Source organism: Homarus americanus, unplaced genomic scaffold (assembly GCF_018991925.1).
Source record: "Homarus americanus isolate GMGI-L3 unplaced genomic scaffold, GMGI_Hamer_2.0 scaffold367, whole genome shotgun sequence".
In the NCBI taxonomy this organism is placed as follows: domain Eukaryota; kingdom Metazoa; phylum Arthropoda; class Malacostraca; order Decapoda; family Nephropidae; genus Homarus; species Homarus americanus.
Window position 1 is genome coordinate 12,912,274 of NW_024743709.1, and position 26,031 is coordinate 12,938,304.

The 26,031-nt window shown below is 41.7% G+C and overlaps 1 protein-coding gene across 4 annotated transcripts in view; it reads right to left on the reverse strand.

Moving 5' to 3' along the window:
* Positions 1 to 23,022, reverse strand: part of LOC121877379 (frizzled-2-like) — a 203,998-nt gene extending 180,976 nt beyond the window's left edge. Inside the window, exons 1-2 of one of the 4 annotated variants that reach the window (XM_042383117.1) lie at positions 22,980 to 23,022; positions 22,154 to 22,396 (exon numbers count right to left, since the gene is read on the reverse strand). In XM_042383117.1, the coding sequence (XP_042239051.1) occupies positions 22,154 to 22,173 (20 nt within the window). In that variant the 5' untranslated portion in view covers positions 22,174 to 22,396; positions 22,980 to 23,022. Of the gene's footprint in view, positions 1 to 22,153 lie in introns of all 4 variants that reach the window. The other 3 variants (XM_042383118.1, XM_042383116.1, XM_042383119.1) reach the window with 3 other exon arrangements.
* Positions 23,023 to 26,031: the final 3,009 nt, after the last annotated feature.

Below are 26,031 nucleotides of genomic sequence, written 5' to 3' on the forward strand. Positions count from 1 at the left end.
AACAGTGGCACTAACAGACTACATACTTCTCGAACAGTGGCACTAACAGACAACATACTTCTCCAACAGTGGCACAAACGAAGAACATCCTTCTTCAATAGTGGCTCTAACAGACAACATACTTCTCCAACAGTGGCACTAACAGACAACATACTTATCGAACAGTGGCACTAACAGTCAACATCCTTCTTCAACAGTGGCGCTAATAGACAACATACTTCTCGAACAGTGGCACTGACAGACAACATACTTCTCCAACAGTGGCATTAACAGACAACACTTATCCAACAGTGGCACTAACAGACAACATACTTCTCCAACAGTGGCATTAACAGACAACACTTATCCAACAATGGCAGTGACAGAAAGCATAGACAACACCAAAAGTGGCTCTAACAGACAACAGACTTCTCGAACAGTGGCACTAACAAAGAACATCCTTCTTCAACAGTGGCACTATCAGACAACATACTTCTCCAACAGTGGAACTAACAGACAACAGACCTCTCCAAAAGTGGCACTAACAGGCAACATACTTCTTCAACAGTGGCATTAACAGACAACACTTATCCAACAGTGGCACTATGAGACAACATACTTCTCCAACAGTGGCACTAACAGACAGCATACTTTTCCAACAGTGGCAGTATCAGACAACATACTTCTTCAACAGTGGCATTAACAGACAGCACTTATCCAGCAGTGGCACTATCAGACAACATACTACTCCAAAAGTGGCACGAACAGACAACAGACTTATCCAACAGTTGCACTAACAGACAACATACTTCTCCAACAGTAGCACTATGAGACAACATACTTCTCCAACAGTGGCACTATCAGACAACATACTTCTCCAACAGTGGCACTAACAAAGAACATCCTTCTTCAAATGTGGCACTATAAACGAACATCCTTCTTCACCAGTGGCACTAACAGACAACATCCTTCTTCAACAGTGGCACTAACAGACAACGTACTTCTCAAACAGTGACATTAACAGACAACACTTATCCAACAGTGGCACTAACAGAAAACATACTTCTCAAATAGTGGCACTATCAGACAACATACTTCTCCAACACTGGCACTAACAGACAACAGACTTCTCAAACTGTGACATTAACAGATATCACTTCTCCAACAGTGGCACTATCAGACATCGTACTTCTACAAAAGTGGCACTAACAGACAACATACTTCTCAAACAGTAGCACTGACAGACAACAAAATTCTCCAACAGTGGCACTGACAGACAACATAATTCTCTAGCATTGGCACTGACAGACAACACGTATCCAACAGTGGCACTAACAGATACCATACTTCTCAAACAGTGGCATTAACAGACAACACTTCTCCAACAGTGGCACTAACAGACAACTTACTTCTCAAACAGTGGCACTAACAGACAACATACTTCTCAAACAGTGGCACTAACCGACTACATACTTCTCCAACAGTGACACTAACAGACTACATACTTCTCAAACAGTGGCATTAACAGACAACATACTTCTCCAACAGTGACACTAACAGACTACATATTCTCGAACAGTGGCACTAACAGACAACATACTTCTCCAACAGTGGCACTAACAAAGAACATCCTTCTTCTACAGTGGCTCTAACAGACAACATACTTCTCGAACAGTGGCACTTACAGACAACATACTTCTCCAACAGTGGCACTAACAAAGAACATCCTTCTTCAACATTGGCACTAAAAGACAACATACTTCTCGAACAGTGGCACTGACAGACAACATACTTCTCCAACAGTGGCAATAACAGACAACATACTTCTCCAACAGTGCCACTATGAGACAACATACTTCTCCAACTGTGGCACTATCAGACAACATACTTCTCCAACAGTGGCACTAACAGACAACATACTTCTCCAACAGTGGCACTAACAAAGAACACCTATCTTCAACAGTGGCACTAACAGACAACATACTTCTCAAACAGTGGCACTAACAGACAACATACTTCTCCAGCAGTGGCACTAACAAAGAACATCCTTCTTCACCAGTGGCACTAACAGATAACATCCTTCTTCAACAGTGGCACTAACAGACAAAGTACTTCTCAAACAGTGGCTTAAACAGACAACATTTATCCAACAATGGCACTAATAGATAACATACTTCTCAAATAGTGGCACTGACAGACAACAGTTATCCAACAGTGGCACTAAAAGATAACATACTTCTCAAACAGTGGCACTAACAGACAACATACTTCTCAAAAAGTGGCATTAACAGACAACATACTTCTCCAACAGTGGCACTAACAGACAACATACTTCTCGAACAGTGGAACTAACAGACAACATACTTCTCCAACAGTGACACTATCAGACAACATACTTCTCCAACAGTGGCACTAACAGACACCATAATTCTACAACAGTAGCACTATCAGACAACATGCTTCTCAAACAGTGGCACTATCAGACAACATATTTCTCAAAAAGTGGCACTAACAGACAACATATTTCTCCAACAGGGGAACTTACAAAGAACATCCTTCTTCATCAGTGGCACTAACAGATAACATACTTCTTCAACAGTGGCATTAACAGACAACATCCTTCTTCAAAAGAGGCTCTTAAGACAACATACTTGTCGAACAGTGGCACTGAGAGACAACATACTTCTCGAACAGTGGCAATAACAGACAACATACTTCTCGAACAGTGGCATTGACAGACAACATACTTCTCCAACAGTGGCATTAACATACGACACTTATCGAACAGTGGCCCTAACAGATAACATACTTCTCAAATAGTGGCACTAACAGACAACATACTTCTCCAACAGTGGCATTTATAGACAACACTTATTCAACAGTGGCACTATCAGACATCATACGTCTCCAACAGTGGCACTAACAGACAACATACTTCTCCAACAGTGGCACTAACAAAGAACATCCTTCTTCACCAGTGGCACTAACAGATAACATCCTTCTTCAACAGTGGCACTAACAGACAACATACTTCTCCAACAGTGGCATTTATAGACAACACTTATACAACAGTGGCACTATCAGACAACATACTTCTCCAACACTGACACTAACAGAGAACACACTTCTCAAACTGTGGCATTATCAGACATCATACTTCTCCAACAGTGGCACTAAAAGACAACAGACTTCTCGAACATTGGCACTAACAACGAACATCGTTCTTCAACAGTGGCACTAACAGACAACTGCATTCACCAAAAGTGGCACTAACCTACAACAGACTTCTCAAACAGTGCCATTAACAGACAACACTTATCCATCAGTGGCACTATCAGACAACATACTTCTCCAACAGTGGCATTAACAGACAACACTTATCCAACAGTGGCACTATCAGACAACATACTTCTCCAACTGTGGCACTAACAGACAACAGACCTCTCCAACAGTGGCACTAACAGACAACATACTTCTCCAACAGTGGCATTAACAGACAACGCTTATCCAATAGTGGCACTATGAGACAACATACTTCTCCAACAGTGGCACTAACAGACAACATACTTTTCCAACAGTGGCACTATGAGACAAAATACTTCTCCAACAGTGGCACTAACAGACAACAGGCTTCTCCAACAGTGGCACTAACAGACAACATACTTCTCCAACAGTAGCATTAACAAACAGCACTTATCCAGCAGTGGCACTATCAGACAACATACTTCTCCAACAGTGGCATTAACAGACATCACTTATCCAACGGTGGCACTATGAGACAACATACTTCAACAACAGTGGCACTAACAGAGCATACTTTTCCAACAGTGGCAATATGAGACAAAATACTTCTCCAACAGTGGCTCTATCAGACAACATACTTCTCCAAAAGTGCCACTAACAAAGAACACCATTCTTCAACAGTGGCACTATCATACAGCATACTTCTCCAACAGTGGCACTAACAGACAATATACTTCTCCAACACTGGCACTAACAAAGAACACCATTCTTCAACAGCGGCACTAACAGACAACATACTTCTCAAACAGTGGCACTAACAGACAACATACTTCTCCAACAGTGGCACTAACAAAGAACATCCTTCTTCACCAGTGGCATTAACAGACAACATCCTTCTTCAACAGTGGCACTAACAGACAACGTACTTCTCAAACAGTGGCATTAACAGACAACACGTATCCAACAGTGGCACTAACAGATAACATACTTCTCAAACAGTGGCATTAACAGAACAACACTTATCCAACAGTGGCACTAACAGACAACATACTTTTCAAACAGTGGCATTAACAGACTACATACTTCTCGAACAGTGGCACTAATAGACAATATACTTCTCCAACAGTGGCACTAACAAACAACATCCTTCTTCAATAGTGGCTCTAACAGACAGCATATTTCTCGAACAGTGGCACTAACAGACAACATCCTTCTTCAACAGTGGCACTAAAAGACAACATACCTCTCGAAAAGTGGCACTGACAGACAACATACTTCTCCAACAGTGGCACTAACAGAAAACATACTTCTCTAACAGTGGCATTAACAGACAACACTTATCCAACAGTGGCACTAACAGACAACAGCCTTCCCCAAAAGTGGCACTAACATACAACATACTTCTCCAACAGTGGCATTAACAGACAACACTTATCCAACAGTGGCACTAACAGAAAACATACTTCCCCAACAGTGGCATTAACAGACAACACTTACCCAACAGTGGCACTATCAGACAACATACTTCTCCAACAGTGACACTATTAGACAACATACTTATCCAACAGTGGCACTAACAGACAACAGACTTCTCGAACAGTGGCACTAACAAAGAACATCCTTCTTCAAAAGTGGCACTAAGAGACAACATACTTCTCGAACAGTGGCATTAACAGACAACATACTTCTCAAACAGTGGCATTAACAGACAATAGACTTCCCAAACTGTGGCATTAACAGACAACACTTATCCAACAGTTGCACTAACAGACAACATACTTCTCCAACAGTGGCACTAACAGATAACATGCTTCTCAAACAGTAGCATTAAGAGACAACACTTATCCAACAGTGGCATTAACAGACAATAGACTACCCAAACTGTGGCATTAACAGACAGCACTTATCCAACAGTTGCACTAACAGACAACATACTTCTCGAACAGTGGCACTAACAAAGAACATCATTCTTCAACAGTGGCACTAACAGACAACATAATTCTCAAACAGTGGCAATGACAGACAACAGACATCCCCAAAAATGGCACTAACAGACTTCTCGAACAGTGGCACCAACAGACAACATACTTCTCAAACAGTGGCACTAAGAGACAACAGACTTCCCCAAAAGTGGCACTAACAGACTTCTCGAACAGTGGCACCATCAGACAACATACTTCTCAAACAGTGGCACTAACAGACAACAGACTTCCCCAAAAATGACACTAACTGACTTCTCGAACAGTGGCACTAACAGACAACAGACTTCTCAAACAGTGGCACTGACAGACAACAGACTTCTCAAACAGTGGCACTGACAGACAACACTTATCCTACAGTGGCACTAACAGATAACATACTTCTCCAACAGTTTCACTAACAGACAACTTACTTCTTAAACAGTGGCACTAACAGACAACATACTTCTCAAACAGTGGCAGTAACAGACAACATACTTCTCCAACAGTGACACTAACAAAGAACATCCTTCTCCAACAGTGGCACTAACAAACTTCTCGAACAGTGGCACTAACAAAGAACATCCTTCTTCAACAGTGGCACTAAAAGTCAACATACTTCTCCAACACGTGCACTAACAAAGAATAATCCTTCTTCAACAGTGGCACTAATTGACAACATACTTCTCCAACAGTGGCACTAACAGACAACAACCTTCCCCAAAAGTGGCACTAACATACAACAGACTTATCCAACAGTAGCACTAACAGAAAACATACTTCCCCAACAGTGGCATTAACAGACAACACTTATCCAACAGTGGCACTATCAGACAACATACTTCTCAAACAGTGGCACTAACAGACAACAGACTTCTCGAACAGTGGCACTAACAGACAACATACTTCCCCAAAAGTGGAACTAACAGACAAAATACTTCTCCAAAAGTGGCACTAACAGACAACATACTTCTCAAATAGTGGCATTAATAGACAACACTTATCCAACAGTGGCACTAACAGAAAGCATACTTCACCAACAGTGGCATTAACAGACAACACTTATCCAACAGTGGCACTAACAGAAAACATACTTCTCCAACAGTGGCATTAACAGGCAACATTTATCCAACAGTGGCACTATCAGACAACATACTTCTCCAACAGTGGCATTAACAGACAACATACTTCTCAAACAGTGGCTCTAACAGACAATAGACTTCTCGAACAGTGGCACTAACAAAGAACATCCTTCTTCAACAGTGGCGCTAACAGATAACGTACTTCTCCAACAGTGGCACTAACAGACAACATACTTCTCCAACAGTGGCACTAACAGACAACAGCCTTCCCCAAAAGTGGCACTAACATAGAACAGATTTTTCAAACAGTGGCATTAACAGACAACACTTATCCAACCGTGGCACTATCAGACAACACACTTCTCCAACAGTGGCATTAACAGACAACACTTATCCATCAGTGGTACTAACAGAAAACATAATTCTACAACAGTGGCATTAACAGACAACACTTATCCAACAGTGGCACTATCAGACAACATACTTCTCCAACAGTGGCACTAACAGACAACAGACCTCTCCAACAGCGGCACTAACAGACAACATACTTCTCCAACAGGGGCATTAACAGACAACACTTATCCAACAGTGGCACTATGAGACAACATATTTCTCCAACAGTGGCACTAACAGACAACATACTTTCCAAACAGTGGCACTATGACACAAAATACTTCTCCAACAGTGGCACTAACAGACAACAGACTTCTCCAACAGTGGCACTAATAGACAACATACTTCTCCAACAGTAGCATTAACAGCCAGCAATTATCCAGCAGTGGCACTAACAGACAACAGACCTCTTCAACAGCGGCACTAACAGACAACATACTTCTCCAACAGTGGCATTAACAGACAACACTTATCCAACAGTGGCACTATGAGACAACAGACTTCTCCAACAGTGGCACTATCAGACAACATACTTCTCCAACAGTAACATTAACAGAGAGCACTTATCCAGCAGTGGCACTATAATACATCATACTTCTCCAACAGTGGCACGAACAGACAACAGACTTCTCCAAAGTGGCAATAACAGACAACATACTTCTCCAACAATTACACTATCAGACAACATACTTCTCCAACAGTGGCACTATCAGAAAACATACTTCTCCAAAAGTGGCACTAACGGACAACATACTTCTCCAACAGTGGAACTAACAAAGATTATCGTTCTTCAACAGTGGCACTAACAGACAACATACTTCTCCAACAGTGGCACTAACAAAGAACACCATTCTTCAACAGTGGCTCTAAGAGACAACATACTACTCGAACAGTGGCACTAACAGACAACATACTTCTCAAACAGTGGCACTGATAGACAACAGAATTTTCCAAAAGTGACACTAACAGACAACATACTTCTCCAACAGTGGTACTGACAGACAACATAATTCTCCAGCATTGGCACTGACAGACAACACGTATCCAACAGTGGCACAAACAGATAACATACTTCTCAAACAGTGGCAAAAACAGACAACACTTATCCAACAGTGGCACTAACAGACAACTTACTTCTCAAACAGTGGCACTAACAGGCAACATACTTCTCAAACAGTGGCATTAACAGACAGCATACTTCTCCAACAGTGACACTAACAGACAACATACTTCTCGAACAGTGGAACTAACAGACAGCATACTTCTCCAACAGCGGCACTAACAAAGAACATCCTTCTTCAATAGTGGCTCTAACAGACAACATACTTCTCCAACAGTGGCACTAACAGACAACATACTTCTCCAACAGTGACACTAACAGACTACATATTCTCGAACAGTGGCACTAACAGACAACATACTTCTCCAACAGTGGCACTAACAATGAACATCCTTCTTCAACAGTGGCTCTAAGAGACAACATACTTCTCGAAAAGTGGCACTAACAGACAACATACTTCTCCAACAGTGGCATTAACAGACAACACTTATTCAACAATGGCACTATCAGACATCATAATTCCCCACCAGTGGCACTATCAGACAACATACTTCTCCAACAGTGGCACTATGAGACAACATTCTTCTCCAAAAGTGGCACTAACAGACAACATATTTCTCCAACAGTGGAACTAATAAAGAACATCCTTCTTCAACAGTGGCACTAACAGACAAAATACTTCTTCAACAGTGGCACTAACAGACAACATCCTTCTTCAAAAGTGGCACTAAAAGACAACATACTTCTCGAACAGTGGCACTGACAGACAACATACTTCTCCAACAGTGCCATTAACAGACAACACTTATCCAAAGGTGGGAATAACAGACAACATACTTCTCCAACAGTGGCATTAACAGACAACATACTTCTCCAACAGTGCCATTATCAGACAAAATACTTCTCCAACAGTGGCACTATCAGACAACATACTTCTAAAACAGTGGCACTAACAGACAACATACTTGTCCAACAGTGGAACTAACAAAGAACATCCTTCTTTAACAGTGGCACAAAAAGATAACATACTTCTCAAATAGTGGCACTAACAGACAACATACTTCTCCAGCAGTGGCATTAACAGACAACACTTATTCAACAGTGTCACTATCAGACAACATACTTCTCCAACACTGACACTAACAGACAACAGACTTCTCAAACTGTGGCATTAACAGACATCACTTCTCCATCAGTGGCACTATCAAACATCATACTTCTCCAAAAGTGGCACTAACAGACAACATACTTCTCGAACAGTGGCACTAACAGACAACATATTTCTCAAACAGTGGGATTGACAGACAACAGAATTCTCCAACAGTGGCACTGACAGACAACACGTATCCAACAGTGGTACTAACAGATAACATACTTCTCAAACAGTGGCATTAACAGACAACACTTATCCAACAGTGGCACTAAGAGACAACTTACTTCTCAAACAGTGGCACTAACAGACAACATACTTCTCGAACAGTGGCACTAACAGACAACATACTTCTCCAACAATGGCACTAACAAAGAATATCCTTCTTCAATAGTGGCTCTAACAGACAACATACTTCTCCAACAGTGGCATTAACAGACAACACTTATCCAACCGTGGCACTATCAGACAACATACTTCTCCAACAGTGGCATTAACAGACAACACCTATCCATCAGTGGTACTAACAGAAAACATAATTCTACAACAGTGGCATTAACAGACAACACTTATCCAACAGTGGCACTATCAGACAACATACTTCTCCAACAGTGGCACTAACAGACAACAGACCTCTCCAACAGCGGCACTAACAGACAACATACTTCTCCAACAGGGGCATTAACAGACAACACTTATCCAACAGTGGCACTATGAGACAACATACTTCTCCAACAGTGGCACTAACAGACAACATACTTTCAAAACAGTGGCACTATGACACAAAATACTTCTCCAACAGTGGCACTAACAGACAACAGACTTCTCCAACAGTGGCACTAACAGACAACATGCTTCTCCAACAGTAGCATTAACAGCCAGCACCCATCCAGCAGTGGCACTAACAGACAACAGACCTCTTCAACAGCGGCACTAACAGACAACATACTTCTCCAACAGTGGCATTAACAGACAACACTTATCCAACAGTGGCACTATGAGACAACAGACTTCTCCAACAATGGCACTATCAGACAACATACTTCTCCAACAGTAACATTAACAGAGAGCACTTATCCAGCAGTGGCACTATAAAACATCATACATCTCCAACAGTGGCACGAACAGACAACAGACTTCTCCAAAGTGGCAATTACAGACAACATACTTCTCCAACAATGCCACTATCAGACAACATACTTCTCCAACAGTGGCACTATCAGAAAACATACTTCTCCAAAAGTGGCACTAACGGACAACATACTTCTCCACCAGTGGAACTAACAAAGATTATCCTTCTTCAACAGTGGCACTAACAGACAACATACTTCTTCAACAGTGGCACAAACAAAGAACACCATTCTTCAACAGTGGCACTAACAGACAACATACTTCTCAAACAGTGGCACTAACAGACAACATACTTCTCCAACAGTGGCACTAACAAAGAACATCCTTCTTCACCAGTGGCACTAACAGACAACATTCTTCTTCAACAGTGGCACTAACAGACAATGTACTTCTCAAACATTGGCATTAACAGACATCACTTCTCCAACAGTGGCAAGAACAGACATCATACTTCTCCAACAGTGGCACTAACAGACAACATACTACTCGAACAGTGGCACTAACAGACAACATACTTCTCAAACAATGGCACTGATAGACAACATAATTCTCCAAAAGTGACACTAACAGACAACATACTTCTCCAACAGTGGTACTGACAAACAACATAATTCTCCAGCATTGGCACTGACAGACAACATGTATCCAACAGTGGCACTAACAGATAACATACTTCTCAAACAGTGGCAAAAACAGACAACACTTATCCAACAGTGGCACTAACAGACAACTTACTTCTCAAACAGTGGCACTAACAGGCAACATACTTCTCAAACAGTGGCATTAACAGACAGCATACTTCTCCAACAGTGACACTAACAGACGACATACTTCTCGAACAGTGGCACTAACAGACAGCATACTTCTCCAACAGCGGCACTAACAAAGAACATCCTTCTTCAATAGTGGCTCTAACAGACAACATACTTCTCCAACAGTGGCACTAACAGACAACATACTTCTCCAACAGTGACACTAACAGACTACATATTCTCGAACAGTGGCACTAACAGACAACATACTTCTCCAACAGTGGCACTAACAAAGAACATCCTTCTTCAACAGTGGCTCTAAGAGACAACATACTTCTCGAAAAGTGGCACTAACAGACAACATACTTCTCCAACAGTGGCATTAACAGACAACACTTATTCAACAATGGCACTATCAGACATCATAATTCCCCACCAGTGGCACTATCAGACAACATACTTCTCCAACAGTGGCACTATGAGACAACATTCTTCTCCAAAAGTGGCACTAACAGACAACATATTTCTCCAACAGTGGAACTAATAAAGAACATCCTTCTTCAACAGTGGCACTAACAGACAACATACTTCTTCAACAGTGGCACTAACAGACAACATCCTTCTTCAACAGTGGCACTAAAAGACAACATACTTCCTGAACAGTGGCACTGACAGACAACATACTTCTCCAACAGTGCCATTAACAGACAACACTTATCCAAAGGTGGGAATAACAGACAACATACTTCTCCAACAGTGGCATTAACAGACAACATACTTCTCCAACAGTGCCATTATCAGACAAAATACTTCTCCAACAGTGGCACTATCAGACAACATACTTCTCCAACAGTGGCACTAACAGACAACATACTTGTCCAACAGTGGAACTAACAAAGAACATCCTTCTTTAACAGTGGCACTAAAAGATAACATACTTCTCAAATAGTGGCACTAACAGACAACATACTTCTCCAGCAGTGGCATTAACAGACAACACTTATTCAACAGTGGCACTATCAGACAACATACTTATCCAACACTGACACTAACAGACAACAGACTTCTCAAACTGTGGCATTAACAGACATCACTTCTCCATCAGTGGCACTATCAAACATCATACTTCTCCAAAAGTGGCACTAACAGACAACATACTTCTCGAACAGTGGCACTAACAGACAACATACTTCTCAAACAGTGGGATTGACAGACAACAGAATTCTCCAACAGTGGCACTGACAGACAACACGTATCCAACAGTGGCACTAACAGATAACATACTTCTCAAACAGTGGCATTAACAGACAACACTTATCCAACAGTGGTACTAAGAGACAACTTACTTCTCAAACAGTGGCACTAACAGACAACATACTTCTCGAACAGTGGCACTAACAGACAACATACTTCTCCAACAATGGCACTAACAAAGAATATCCTTCTTCAATAGTGGCTCTAACAGACAACATACTTCTCCAACAGTGGCATTAACAGACAAAATACTTCTCGAACAGTGGCACTAACAGACAACATCCTTCTTCAACAGTGGCACTAAAAGACAACATACTTCTCTAACAGTGGCACTGACAGACAACATACTTCTCCATCAGTGGCATTAACAGACAACACTTATCCAACAGTGGCACTAACAGACAACATACTTCTCCAACAGTGGCACTAACAGACTTCTCGAACAGTGGCACTGACAGACAACATACTTCTCAAAGAGTGGCTCTAACAGACAACAGACTTCTCGAACAGTGGCACTAACAAAGAACATCCTTCTTCAATAGTGGCACTAACAGACAACATAATTCTCCAACAGTGGCACTAACAATGAACATCGGTCTTCAACAGTGGCACTAACAGATAACATATTTCTCGAACAGTGGGACTGACAACATACTTCTCCAACAGTGGCACTATCAGACAACATACTTCTCCAAAAATTGGACTAACAGACAACAGACCTCTCCAACAGTGGCACTAAAAGACAACAAACTTCTCCAACAGTGGCATTAACAGACAACACTTATCCAACAGTCGCACTATGAGACAAATACTTCTCCAACAGTGGCACTAACAGAGCATACTTTTCCAACAGTGGCAATATGAGACAAAATACTTCTCCAACAGTGGCACAAACAGACAATAGACTTCTCCAACAGTGGCACTAACAGACTTCTCGAACAGTGGCACTGACAGACAACATACTTCTCCAACAGTGGCACTAACAGACTTCTCGAACAGTGGCACTGACAGACAACATACTTCTCAAAGAGTGGCTCTAACAGACAACAGACTTCTCGAACAGTGGCACTAACAAAGAACATCCTTCTTCAATAGTGGCACTAACAGACAACATAATTCTCCAACAGTGGCACTAACAATGAACATCGGTCTTCAACAGTGGCACTAACAGATAACATATTTCTCGAACAGTGGGACTGACAACATACTTCTCCAACAGTGGCACTATCAGACAACATACTTCTCCAAAAATTGGACTAACAGACAACAGACCTCTCCAACAGTGGCACTAACAGACAACACACTTCTCCAACAGTGGCATTAACAGACAACACTTATCCAACAGTCGCACTATGAGACAAATACTTCTCCAACAGTGGCACTAACAGAGCATACTTTTCCAACAGTGGCAATATGAGACAAAATACTTCTCCAACAGTGGCACAAACAGACAATAGACTTCTCCAACAGTGGCACTAACAGACAACATACTTCTCCAACAGTGGCATTAAGAGACAGCACTTATCCAGCAGTGGCACTATCAGACAACATACTTCTCCAAATGTGGCACGAACAAACAACAAACTTCTCCAACATTTGCACTAACAGACAACATACTTCTCCAACAGTGGCACTATCAGACAACATACTTCTCAAACTGTGGCACTATCAGACAACATACTTCTCCAAAGGTGGCTATAACAGACAACATATTTCTCCAACAGTGGAACTAACATAGAGCATCCATCTTCAACAGTGGCATTAACAGACAACATACTTCTCAAATAGTGGAACTGACAGACCACAGATATCCCCAAAAAATGGCAATAACAGACTTCTCGAACAGTGGCAGAAACAGACAACAGACTTCTCAAACAGTGGCACTAACAGACAACAGACTTCTCAAACAGTGGCACTGACAGACAACACTTATCCAACAGTGGCACTAACAGATAACATACTTCTCAAACAGTGGCACTAACAGAGAACTTACTTCTCAAACAGTGGCACTAACAGACAACATACTTCTCAAACAGTGGCAGTAACAGACAACATACTTCTCCAACAGTGACACTAACAAAGAACATCCTTCTCCAACAGTGACACTAACAGACTTCTCGAACAGTGGCCTAACAAAGAACATCCTTCTTCAACAGTGGCACTAACAGACAACATACTTCTCCAACAGGTGCACTAACAAAGAGCATCCTTCTTCAACAGTGGCACTAACAGACAACATACTTCTCCAACAGTGGCACTACCAGACAACATACTTCTCCAAGAGTGGCACTAACGGACAACAGCCTTCCTGAAAAGTGGCACTAACATACAACAGACTTCTCAAACACTGGCATTAACAGACAACACTTATCCAACAATGGCACTAACAGACAACATGCTTCTCCAACAGTGGCACTAACAGACAACAGACTTCTCCAACAGTGGCACTATCAGACAACATACTTCTCTAACAGTAGCATTAACAGACAGCACTTATCCAGCAGTGGCACTATCGGACAACATACTTCTCCAACAGTGGCAATAACAGACAACATACTTCTCCAACAATGCCACTATCAGACAACATATTTCTCCAACAGTGGCACGAACAGACAACATACTTCATCAAGAGTGGAACTAACAAAGATCATCCTTCTTCAACAGTGGCACTAACAGACAACATACTTCTCCAACAGTGGCACTAACAAAGAACACCATTCTTTAACAGTGGCACTAACAGACAACATACTTCTCCAATAGTGGCACTAACAGACAACATACTTCTCCAACTGTGGCACTAACAAAGAACATCCTTCTTCACCAGTGGCAATAACAGACAACATCCTTCTTCAACAGTGGCACTAACAGACAATGTACTTCTCAAACAGTGACATTAACAGAAAACACTTATCCAACAGTGGCACTAACTGATAACATTCTTCTTAAATAGTGGCACTAACAGACAGCATACTTCTCCAACAGTGGCATTTCCAGATAACACTTATTCAACAGTGGCACTATCAGACAACATACTTCTCCAACTCTAACACTAACAGACAACAGTTTTCTCAAACTGTGGCACTAACAGACAACATATTTCTCAAACAGTGCCACTGACAGACAACAGAATTCTCCAAAAGTGGCACTAACAGATAACGTACTTCTCCAGCATTGGCACTGACAGACAACAGGTATCCAACAGTGGCATTAACAGATAACATACTTCTCAAACAGTGGCATTAACAGACAACACTTATCCAACAGTGGCACTAACAGACAACTTACTTCTCAAACAGTGGCACTAACAGACAACATACTTCTCAAACAGTGGCACTAACAGACTACATACTTCTCGAACAGCGGCACTAACAGACAACATACTTCTCCAACAGTAGCACTAACAAAGAACATCCTTCTTCAATAGTGGCTCTAACAGACAACATACTTCTCCAACAGTGGCACTAACAGACAACATACTTATTGAACAGTGGCACTAACAGTCAACATCGTTCTTCAACAGTGGCACTAAAAGACAACATACTTCTCGAACAGTGGCACTGACAGACAACATACTTCTCCAACAGTGGCACTAACAGACAAATGACCTCTCCAACAGCAGCACTAACAGACAACATACTTCTCCAACAGGGGCATTAACAGACAACACTTATCCAACAGTGGCACTATGAGACAACATGCTTCTCCAACAGTGGCACTACCAGACAACATACTTTCCCAACAGTGGCACTATCACACAAAATACTTCTCCAACAGTGGCACTAACAGACAACAGACTTCTCCAACAGTGGCACTAACAGACAACATACTTCTCCAACAGTAGCATTAACAGCCAGCACTTATCCAGCAGTGGCACTAACAGACAACAGACCTCTTCAACAGCGGTACTAACAGACAACATACTTCTCCAACAGTGGCATTAACAGACAACACTTATCCAACAGTGGCACTATGAGACAAAATACTTCTCCAACAGTGGCACTAACAGACAACAGACGTCTCCAACAGTGGCACTATCAGACAACATACTTCTCCAACAGTAGCATTAACAGACAGCACTTATCCAGAAGTGGCACTATAATACAACATACTTCTCCAACAGTGGCACGAACAGACAAAACACTTCTCCAAAGTGGCAATAACAGACAACATACTTCTCCAACAATGCCACTATCAGACAACATAATTCTCCAACAGTGGCACTATCAGAAAACATACTTCTCCAAAAGTGGCACTAACGGACAACATACTTCTCCAACAGTGGCACTAACAAAGAACACCATTCTTCAACAGTGGCACTAACAGACAACATACTTCTCAAACAGTGGCACTAACAGACAACATACTTCTCCAACAGTGGCACTAACAAAGAACATCCTTCTTCACCAGTGGCACTAACAGACAACATTCTTTTTCAACAGTGGCACTAACAGACAATGTACTTCTCAAACATTGGCATTAACAGACAACACTTATCCTACAGTGGCACTAACAGATAACATACTTCTCAAATAGTGGCACTAACAGACAGCATACTTCTCCAACAGTGGCATTAACAGACAACACTTATTCAACAGTGGCACTGTCAGACAACATATTTCTCCAACACTGACACTAACAGACAACAGACTTCTCAAACTGTGGCATTAACAGACATCACTTCTAAAACAGTGGCACTATCAGACATCATACTTCTCCAACAGTGGCACTAACAGACAACATACTTCTCGAACAGTGGCACTAACAGACAACATACTTCTCAAACAGTGGCACTGATAGACAACATACTTCTCGAACAGTGGCACTAACAGACAACATACTTCTCCAACAGTGGTACTGACAGACAACATAATTCTCCAGCATTGGCACTGACAGACAACACGTATCCAACAGTGGCACTAACAGACAACTTACTTCTCAAACAGTGGCAAAAACAGACAACACTTATCCAACAGTGGCACTAACAGACAACTTACTTCTCAAACAGTGGCACTAACAGACAACATACTTCTCAAACAGTGGCATTAACAGACAGCATACTTCTCCAACAGTGACACTAACAGACGACATACTTCTCGAACAGTGGCACTAACAGACAGCATACTTCTCCAACAGCGGCACTAACAAAGAACATCCTTCTTCAATAGTGGCTCTAACAGACAACATACTTCTCCAACAGTGGCACTAACAGACAACATACTTCTCCAACAGTGACACTAACAGACTACATATTCTCGAACAGTGGCACTAACAGACAACATACTTCTCCAACAGTGGCACTAACAAAGAACATCCTTCTTCAACAGTGGCTCTAGGAGACAACATACTTCTCGCAAAGTGGCACTAACAGACAACATACTTCTCCAACAGTGGCATTAACAGACAACACTTATTCAACAATGGCACTATCAGACATCATAATTCCCCAACAGTGGCACTATCAGAAAACATACTTCTCCAACAGTGGCACTTTGAGACAACATTCTTCTCCAAAAGTGGCACTAACAGACAACATATTTCTCCAACAGTGGAACTAATAAAGAACATCCTTCTTCAACAGTGGCACTAACAGACAACATACTTCAACAGTGGCACTAACAGACAACATCCTTCTTCAACAGTGGCACTAAAAAACAACATACTTCTCGAACAGTGGCACTGACAGACAACATACTTCTCCAACAGTGGCATTAACAGACAACACTTATCCAAAAGTGGGAATAACAGACAACATACTTTTCCAACAGTGGCATTAACAGACAACATACTTCTCCAACAGTGCCATTATCAGACAACATACTTCTCCAACAGTGGCACTATCAGACAACATACTTCTCCAACAGTGGCACTAACAGACAACATACTTGTCCAACAGTGGAACTAACAAAGAACATCCTTCTTTAACAGTGGCACTAAAAGATAACATACTTCAAAAATAATGGCACTAACAGACAACATACTTCTCCAGCAGTGGCATTAACAGACAACACTTATTCAACAGTGGCACTATCAGACAACATACTTCTCCAACACTGACACTAATAGACAACAGATTTCTCAAACTGTAGCATTAACAGACATCACTTCTCCATCAGTGGCACTATCAGACATCATACTTCTCCAAAAGTGGCACTAATAGACAACATACTTCTCGAACAGTGGCACTAACAGACAACATACTTCTCAAACAGTGGGATTGACAGACAACAGAATTCTCCAACAGTGGCACTAACAGACAACATACTTCTCCAACAGTGGCACTGAGAGACAACATAATTCTCAAGCATTGGCACTGACAGACAACACGTATCCAACAGTGGCACTAACAGACAACTTACTTCCCAAACAGTGGTACTAACAGACAACATACTTCTCGAACAGTGGCACTAACAGACAACATACTTCTCCAACAATGGCACTAACAAAGAATATCCTTCTTCAATAGTGGCTCTAACAGACAACATACTTCTCCAACAGTGGCATTAACAGACAAAATACTTCTCGAACAGTGGCACTAACAGACAACATCCTTCTCTAACAGTGGCACTGACAGACAACATACTTCTCCATCAGTGGCATTAACAGACAACACTTATCCAACAGTGGCACTAACAGACAACATACTTCTCCAACAGTGGCACTAACAGACTTCTCGAACAGTGGCACTGACAGACAACATACTTCTCAAAGAGTGGCTCTACCAGACAACAGACTTCTCGAACAGTGGCACTAACAAAGAACATCCTTCTTCAATAGTGGCACTAACAGACAACATACTTCTCCAACAGTGGCACTAACAATGAACATCGGTCTTCAACAGTGGCACTAACAGACAACATATTTCTCGAACAGTGGGACTAATTGACAACATACTTCTCCAACAGTGGCACTAACAGACAACACACTTATCCAACAGTGGCATTAACAGACAACAGTTATCCAACAGTGGCAGTAACAGACAACACACTTCTCCAACAGTGGCACTAACAGAGCATACTTTTCAAACAGTGGCAATATGAGACAAAATACTTCTCCAACAGTGGCACAAACAGACAATAGACTTCTCCAACAATGGCACTAACAGACAACATACTTCTCCAACAGTGGCATTAACAGACAACACACTTCTCCAACAGTGGCACTATCAGACAACACACTTCTCCAACAGTGGCACTATCAGGCAACATACTTCTCCAAAGGTGGCTATAACAGACAACATATTTCTCCAACAGTGGAACTAACATAGAGCATCCATCTTCAACAGTGGCATTAACAGACAACATACTTCTCAAACAGTGGAACTGACAGACAACAGATATCCCCAAAAAATGGCAATAACAGACTTCTCGAACAGTGGCAGAAACAGACAACAGACTTCTCAAACAGTGGCACTAACAGACAACAGACTTCCCCAATAATGGCACTAACTGACATCTCGAACAGTGGCACTAACAGACAACAGACTTCTCAAACAGTGGCACTGACAGACAACACTTATCCAACAGTGGCACTAACAGATAACATACTTCTCAAACAGTGGCACTAACAGAGAACTTACTTCTCAAACAGTGGCACTAACAGACAACATACTTCTCAAACAGTGGCAGTAACAGACAACATACTTCTCCAACAGTGACACGAACAAAGAACATCCTTCTCCAACAGTGGCACTAACAGACTTCTCGAACAGTGGCACTAACAAAGAACATCCTTCTTCAACAGTGGCACTAACAGACAACATACTTCTCCAACAGGTGCACTAACAAAGAGCATCCTTCTTCAACAGTGGCACTAACAGACAACATACTTCTCCAACAGTGGCACTACCAGACAACATACTTATCCAACAGTGGCACTAACGGACAACAGCCTTCCCCAAAAGTGGCACTAACATACAACAGACTTCTCAAACACTGGCATTAACAGACAACACTTATCCAACAATGGCACTAACAGACAACATGCTTCTCCAACAGTGGCACTAACAGACAACAGACTTCTCCAACAGTGGCACTATCAGACAACATACTTCTCTAACAGTAGCATTAACAGACAACACTTATCCAACAATGGCACTAACAGACAACATGCTTCCCCAAAAGTGGCACTAACATACAACAGACTTCTCAAACACTGGCATTAACAGACAACACTTATCCAGCAGTGGCACTATCAGACAACATGCTTCTCCAACAGTGGCACGAACAGACAACAGACTTCTCCAACAGTGGCAATAACAGACAACATACTTCTCCAACAATGCCACTATCAGACAACATACTTCTCCAACAGTGGCACTAACAGACAACATACTTCACCAACAGTGGAACTAACAAAGAACATCATTCTTCAACAGTGGCACTAACAGACAACATACTTCTCAAATAGTGGCACTAACAGACAACATACTTCTCCAACTGTGGCACTAACAAAGAACATCCTTCTTCACCAGTGGCAATAACAGACAACATCCTTCTTCAACAGTGGCACTAACAGACAATGTACTTCTCAAACAGTGACATTAACAGAAAACACTTATCCAACAGTGGCACTAACTGATAACATACTTCTTAAATAGTGGCACTAACAGACAGCATACTTCTCCAACAGTGGCATTAACAGACAACACTTATTCAACAGTGGCACTATCAGACAACATACTTCTCAAACACTGCCACTAACAGACAACAGACTTCTCAAACTGTGGCATTAACAGACAACACTTATCCAACAGTGGCACTATCAGACAACATACTTCTCCAATAGTGACAATAACAGACAGCATACTTCTCCATCAGTGGCACTAACAGACAACAGACTTCTCAAACAGTGGCATTAACAGACAACATACTTCTCAAACAGTGGCATTAACAGACAACACTTATCCAACAGTGGCACTAACAGACAAATTACTTCTCCAATAGTGGCAAGAAAAGAACATCCTTCTTCAACAGTGGCTCTAACAGACAACATAGTTCTCGAACAGTGGCATTAACAGACAACTCTTATCTCCAACAGTGGCACTACCAGACAAGAGACTTCTCGAACAGTGGCACTGACAGACAACATACTTCTCAAACAGTGGCACTAACAGACAACTTTCTTCTCAAACAGTGGCACTAACAGACAACATACTTCTCAAACAGTGGCACTAACAGACAACACTTATCCAACAATGGCACTAACAGACAACATACTTTTCAAAAAGTGGCACTAACAGACAACATACTTCTCCAACAGTGGCATTAACAGGCAACACTTATCCAACAGTGGCAGTAACAGACAACATACTTCTCAAACAGTGGCACTAACAGACAACATACGTCTCAAACAGTGGCACTGACAGACAACAGACTTCCCAGAAGTGGCACTAACAGACAACAGACTCCCCAAAAAGTGGCACTGACTTCTCCAATTCTGACACTGATAGATAAGCGACTTTCATTGGTGGAACAAACAGACAACGTGACTTCTCCATCAGTGGCACTAACAGAGAACGGATATCTCCAATTGTGACACTAAGTGACACTAAGACTCTCCTGACTCTTCCAACAGTGTCACTAACAGACAACAGTTTTCTCCATCACTGGCACTAACAGTTAACAGACTTTCAACAGTGCCACTAACAGACATCAGACTTTCGACAGTTGCACTAACAGACATCAGACTTTCAACAGTGCCACTAACAGACAACAGTCTCCTCGTACAGAGGCAATAAATGAGAACAGATTCCTGCAACAACAGACAGCAAGAACAACAGACATCAGCATCCCTCATTACAAAAATGATATACTGACAATACCTTTATTAACAACACACAACAGATTTCTTCATGAGCAAGTAGTTACAAGCAATAGACAAACCCCAGCAGCAGCAGCAAACAAACCTGCTAGCTATGTCAACTGTACAAAAGGAACAAGCAAACTTTGGTAAAGCCTTCCAGGAATGGATTGTTACAGCAAAGAAATGTGAAATATTCTCAAAAGCAGAAGGAAACGACAACAGCATTTAAAAGCCACGGCAACCAGCTTTCGATAGCAACGGTAACAGCAATTAACTATAAGGGCAACAACAGAAACTGGAATGTAACAGAATAATTTTATATAGTTTATGGATGGTAGAGTTAGACTTACCCAGTCATCTTGGGCCTCATGGTAACAAGGTGTTGTCGACTGGTAGGTGAAGCGATAGTCTCTCTCTCAACACTCGACAGTCACAGTCTATACACGTGATGACGTGCATGTATTAGTTCTCCCAGTGGGCTGTCACTTTCACTTGCAGTCACCTTTTCTCGGCAATTTTCGCTCGGTTAAATGAATAAAAAAGCAAAAATTGTTAGTTCCACTCAATTTGATGTCATTTTAAATCACTTCCACCTGAAAAATTCACCTAGTTTAGCATGCGGTGTGACCGTATTTTTTACACTTTAAGCGAAAATGGACTTCATGCTTTTTTCTATAACTCGATTTTTTCCACAACCTAAATTTACGAGGTAATTTTTTTTCTGGTATTATTTCATATCGTAACAGCAAGAATATCTTGTCTACCTACTGTCTACAAAGAAAATGGCTGCAATATTCTCTTGGTGCTTAAATGTTTTTTTTTCCTTTTCAAACTGTATAAGTTTCATCAAATAAAAGCGACCGTCAGAGTGAGGCTCCAGGCTACTCTACACCAACATTATTTACCCTCTTCAAAAGCACTTCCCGTGTAAATATATTTAGCAGGTTATCACAAATGTTGCATTAACTCTCTCTCTCTCTTTCTATTTTGGTTCAGAAGCTCGTGTGGCGCCAGTTTTATCACTATGGATTTACAGTTGGATGGGAATTTAGGCTCTTACTTTAACCACGGTAACAACCTACCAGTTGGCGGACTACCTGATACACAGAGCGGACACACACAGACAGTCAGACAAACAGGTGTGGATGATGTAGACTCTAGCAGAGTGTCTCTCACTGAGGGTAGGCAAGACGAGGTGGAGTCTGGCTGGTGTCACGGCTGTCACTGTTACCAGACACTGGCGTCGTGCACTTGTACCCACCCATACCGCGACCCAACGATACACTTGGCCACAAGACCTTGATGGTTACTGTATCGACGCACCCTCGATTATTATATATTGTTATGAAAGCAACGCAAATAAAATCCTTATCCATGTATCTTTAACATGTATTCATATGTATTTTCATGTAAAATAATGAAATATTGAATTGCATATTTCATGATTGACAGTAAAGGGGAAACAAAGCAAATTTTTACTACAAATTGCATTGGTTTTGTTTACATGGTAAATCTAATTTACTGAGTCCAGCACCACTGTTGATAAAAAATCTAGCGAGGATATCAACAATAACTAAAGCTGTGAATTAACTATTAACTACAAGTGACTTTAAGCTTTGACCCTTGGCCAAAAAATTAAGTGTCTTTGTTCGACTGAGGGACAGTACAATAGCTTAGTGAAGGTCCGTGATGCTTGGTTATTAGAAACACAAGTTATCATGGGGAAACTATATTGTCTGCGGAAAGACAGATACAAAAAAAAAACAAAAAAAAAACAAAACAAAAAAAACAAACAAACAAACGGAGGCTTGATCCAATATATCCCCCAAGTTAACCTGAATACATGAATAAATACAAATTAAGTAAAAAAAAATGCGTAAGATATGAACAGTAGAATATATGAGCTGCTTATATTCACATGCAAATGATGTTAAAGAAAATGTAGAATTTTGATAGAAAGTAATTGCTCTGAGTAGGAAGGTCATAGTCACTACCATGGTTGAACATTGACTTACCAACAAATTAAAGCTATCTGGAGTTGATAGTCATTCATCAGCAAAAACAAAACAAAAACAGAACAAAGTCAGTACCATATAGTGTTGAAGTCCTTCGTAAATTGGTATTACCTATAAAAGAAGCCGTGAGTTTATGAAGGGAATATCCAGGCCGGATCCATTCACCATCCTTGTGTTGTGTGTATGTGTTTAATAGTAATAGTAATAGTAATAATAATTAACGGTTTATTGAAAGAGCAGGGCAGCTGGAAGGCTGAAAATATACAGTTACATAATTGGGGAATGGGTCACTTGTTGACAAATAATATAAATGTAAAATAAGTGATACAAATATGATATATAATGACTAGGTGGGGAGAAGGTTATACTACAGGGCATTTTAACATAGTGATAGTGCAAAAAGGTTAGATTGACAGAGTGAATACACTGGTTGATTACGAGATGTTGATAATTTTTACAATGGTTGGGACTGGGCTGTTCTTATAGCGATCAATACGCGCTCATATGGGCTGGATGCGGTTGTGGTGTCGAACAGCAATTCGCCGACGAGGGATTTCGGGTGGACGTAGGAGCCGGTGTCCAGGATTGTGCAGAAGCTTCTCACCAAATTTGCAGATGAGGTCGTGGTGATGATCAGAGAGAGCCGAGAGGGTCAGTGTGTTGAGCACTTCTTGATATGTGGAGCAGGAAGAGGAGAGAATAATCTTGCATGCCCTCATGTGCACTTTTTCTAGGTGTTTATGTTGTGTGGCATTTCGGGAGGAAAACCAGGCAGGGGAGTCACAGATGAACTTAGGAAGTATAAATGTTGAGTAAACACTGAGGAGCTCGGGCGCAGGAACTAGACTTGAGTCGGCGGAGGAGGTGGAGAAGAAAATTGGAGGATTTGACAACTTTACTGACGTGTGTTTTCCAATTTAGTTTGTTATCTATAGTGACGCCGAGGAGCTAAGTGAAGTCTACTACCTGGAGTGTGTTGGGGCCCAAAGTAATGGAGGGAGGTGGGACAACATCGGAGGAGAGGTTGATGTGCATAACCATGGTCTTCGTATAGTGGATGGTGACGTAGTTGTTGGTGGCCCAATTCTGGAGACTATTTAATAGATCCTGGAGGGCGGTGTACTCGGGTGTGTGTGTGTGTGTCCTAAACATAGCCTGCCTAAAAAAAATAGCTTAACTGGGCAACGGCACCCAGTAAGGTCATCCTAATACGATCGAAAACAATCATATTCACAGATCAAAGAAAAAACAAACTCTTATAGTCGTTGCATGGAATATCAGGACCCATTTGGATACTGGCACAAATATGCATCCTGAAAGAAGAACCGCTCTTGTGGCAAAAGAGCAGCCTATATATAACATTGACATGGCAGTCACTAGTGAGTCCCGGCTCCCAGACAAGGAACGACGCACAGAACGGGGTCCGGCTATGCCTTCTTCTGGAAGGGTAATCCTGCTGTGGAGATAAACTGCATTGGCGGAGTTGGCTTTACAACTCGCCATTTCATTCTACACAGGCTAAATGAAATGCGTGTTGGGAACAACTAGCGCCTCATGACGCTCTATGCCCAACTGAATCACTAATGCTTTGTCTTCCGCATCCAGTGTTGCCCCAACACTGGATGCAGAGGATGACATCAAGGAGGCCTTTTATACCGAACTAGACAGAGTGCTAACCTCTATTCCAAAATAAGATAAGGTGGTGCTCCTAGGTGAATTCATTGCTTGAGTTGGCAGAGATGCTGACATATGGCAGGAAACCAAAAGGAGAAACGGAGTAGGCAAGTGTATTTCCAACGGCTATTCCTCCTTAGCAAGTGTGCTGAACACAACCTCACTATCACCAACACCTATCTCCATCACCTGTGGCATGCCTGGCTAAGACCACTGAGACACAGATCATCGGGCCGTCGGATTCAAACTCTCCTTTCACGATGCCCCAAAACGGCGAAGAAAACAAGACTCCAGAAGAGGCTTTAACACCAAGCGACTGGAGGATCCAGCGGGAACACATGCATTCAGAGAGCAGCTCAACGAGGGGCTGATAAACAGCCCAAAACAACCAAAATCCCAGTGCCGAATGGGGTCCCATTAAAGTTGTCATCACAAAATCCTGCATAAAAGACCCTCTCCCAGATTGAAAGAAAACAACAGGATTGGTTTGATGAAAACTACCCGGAAATTGAAGTACTCATCAATAGCAAACGTTCTGC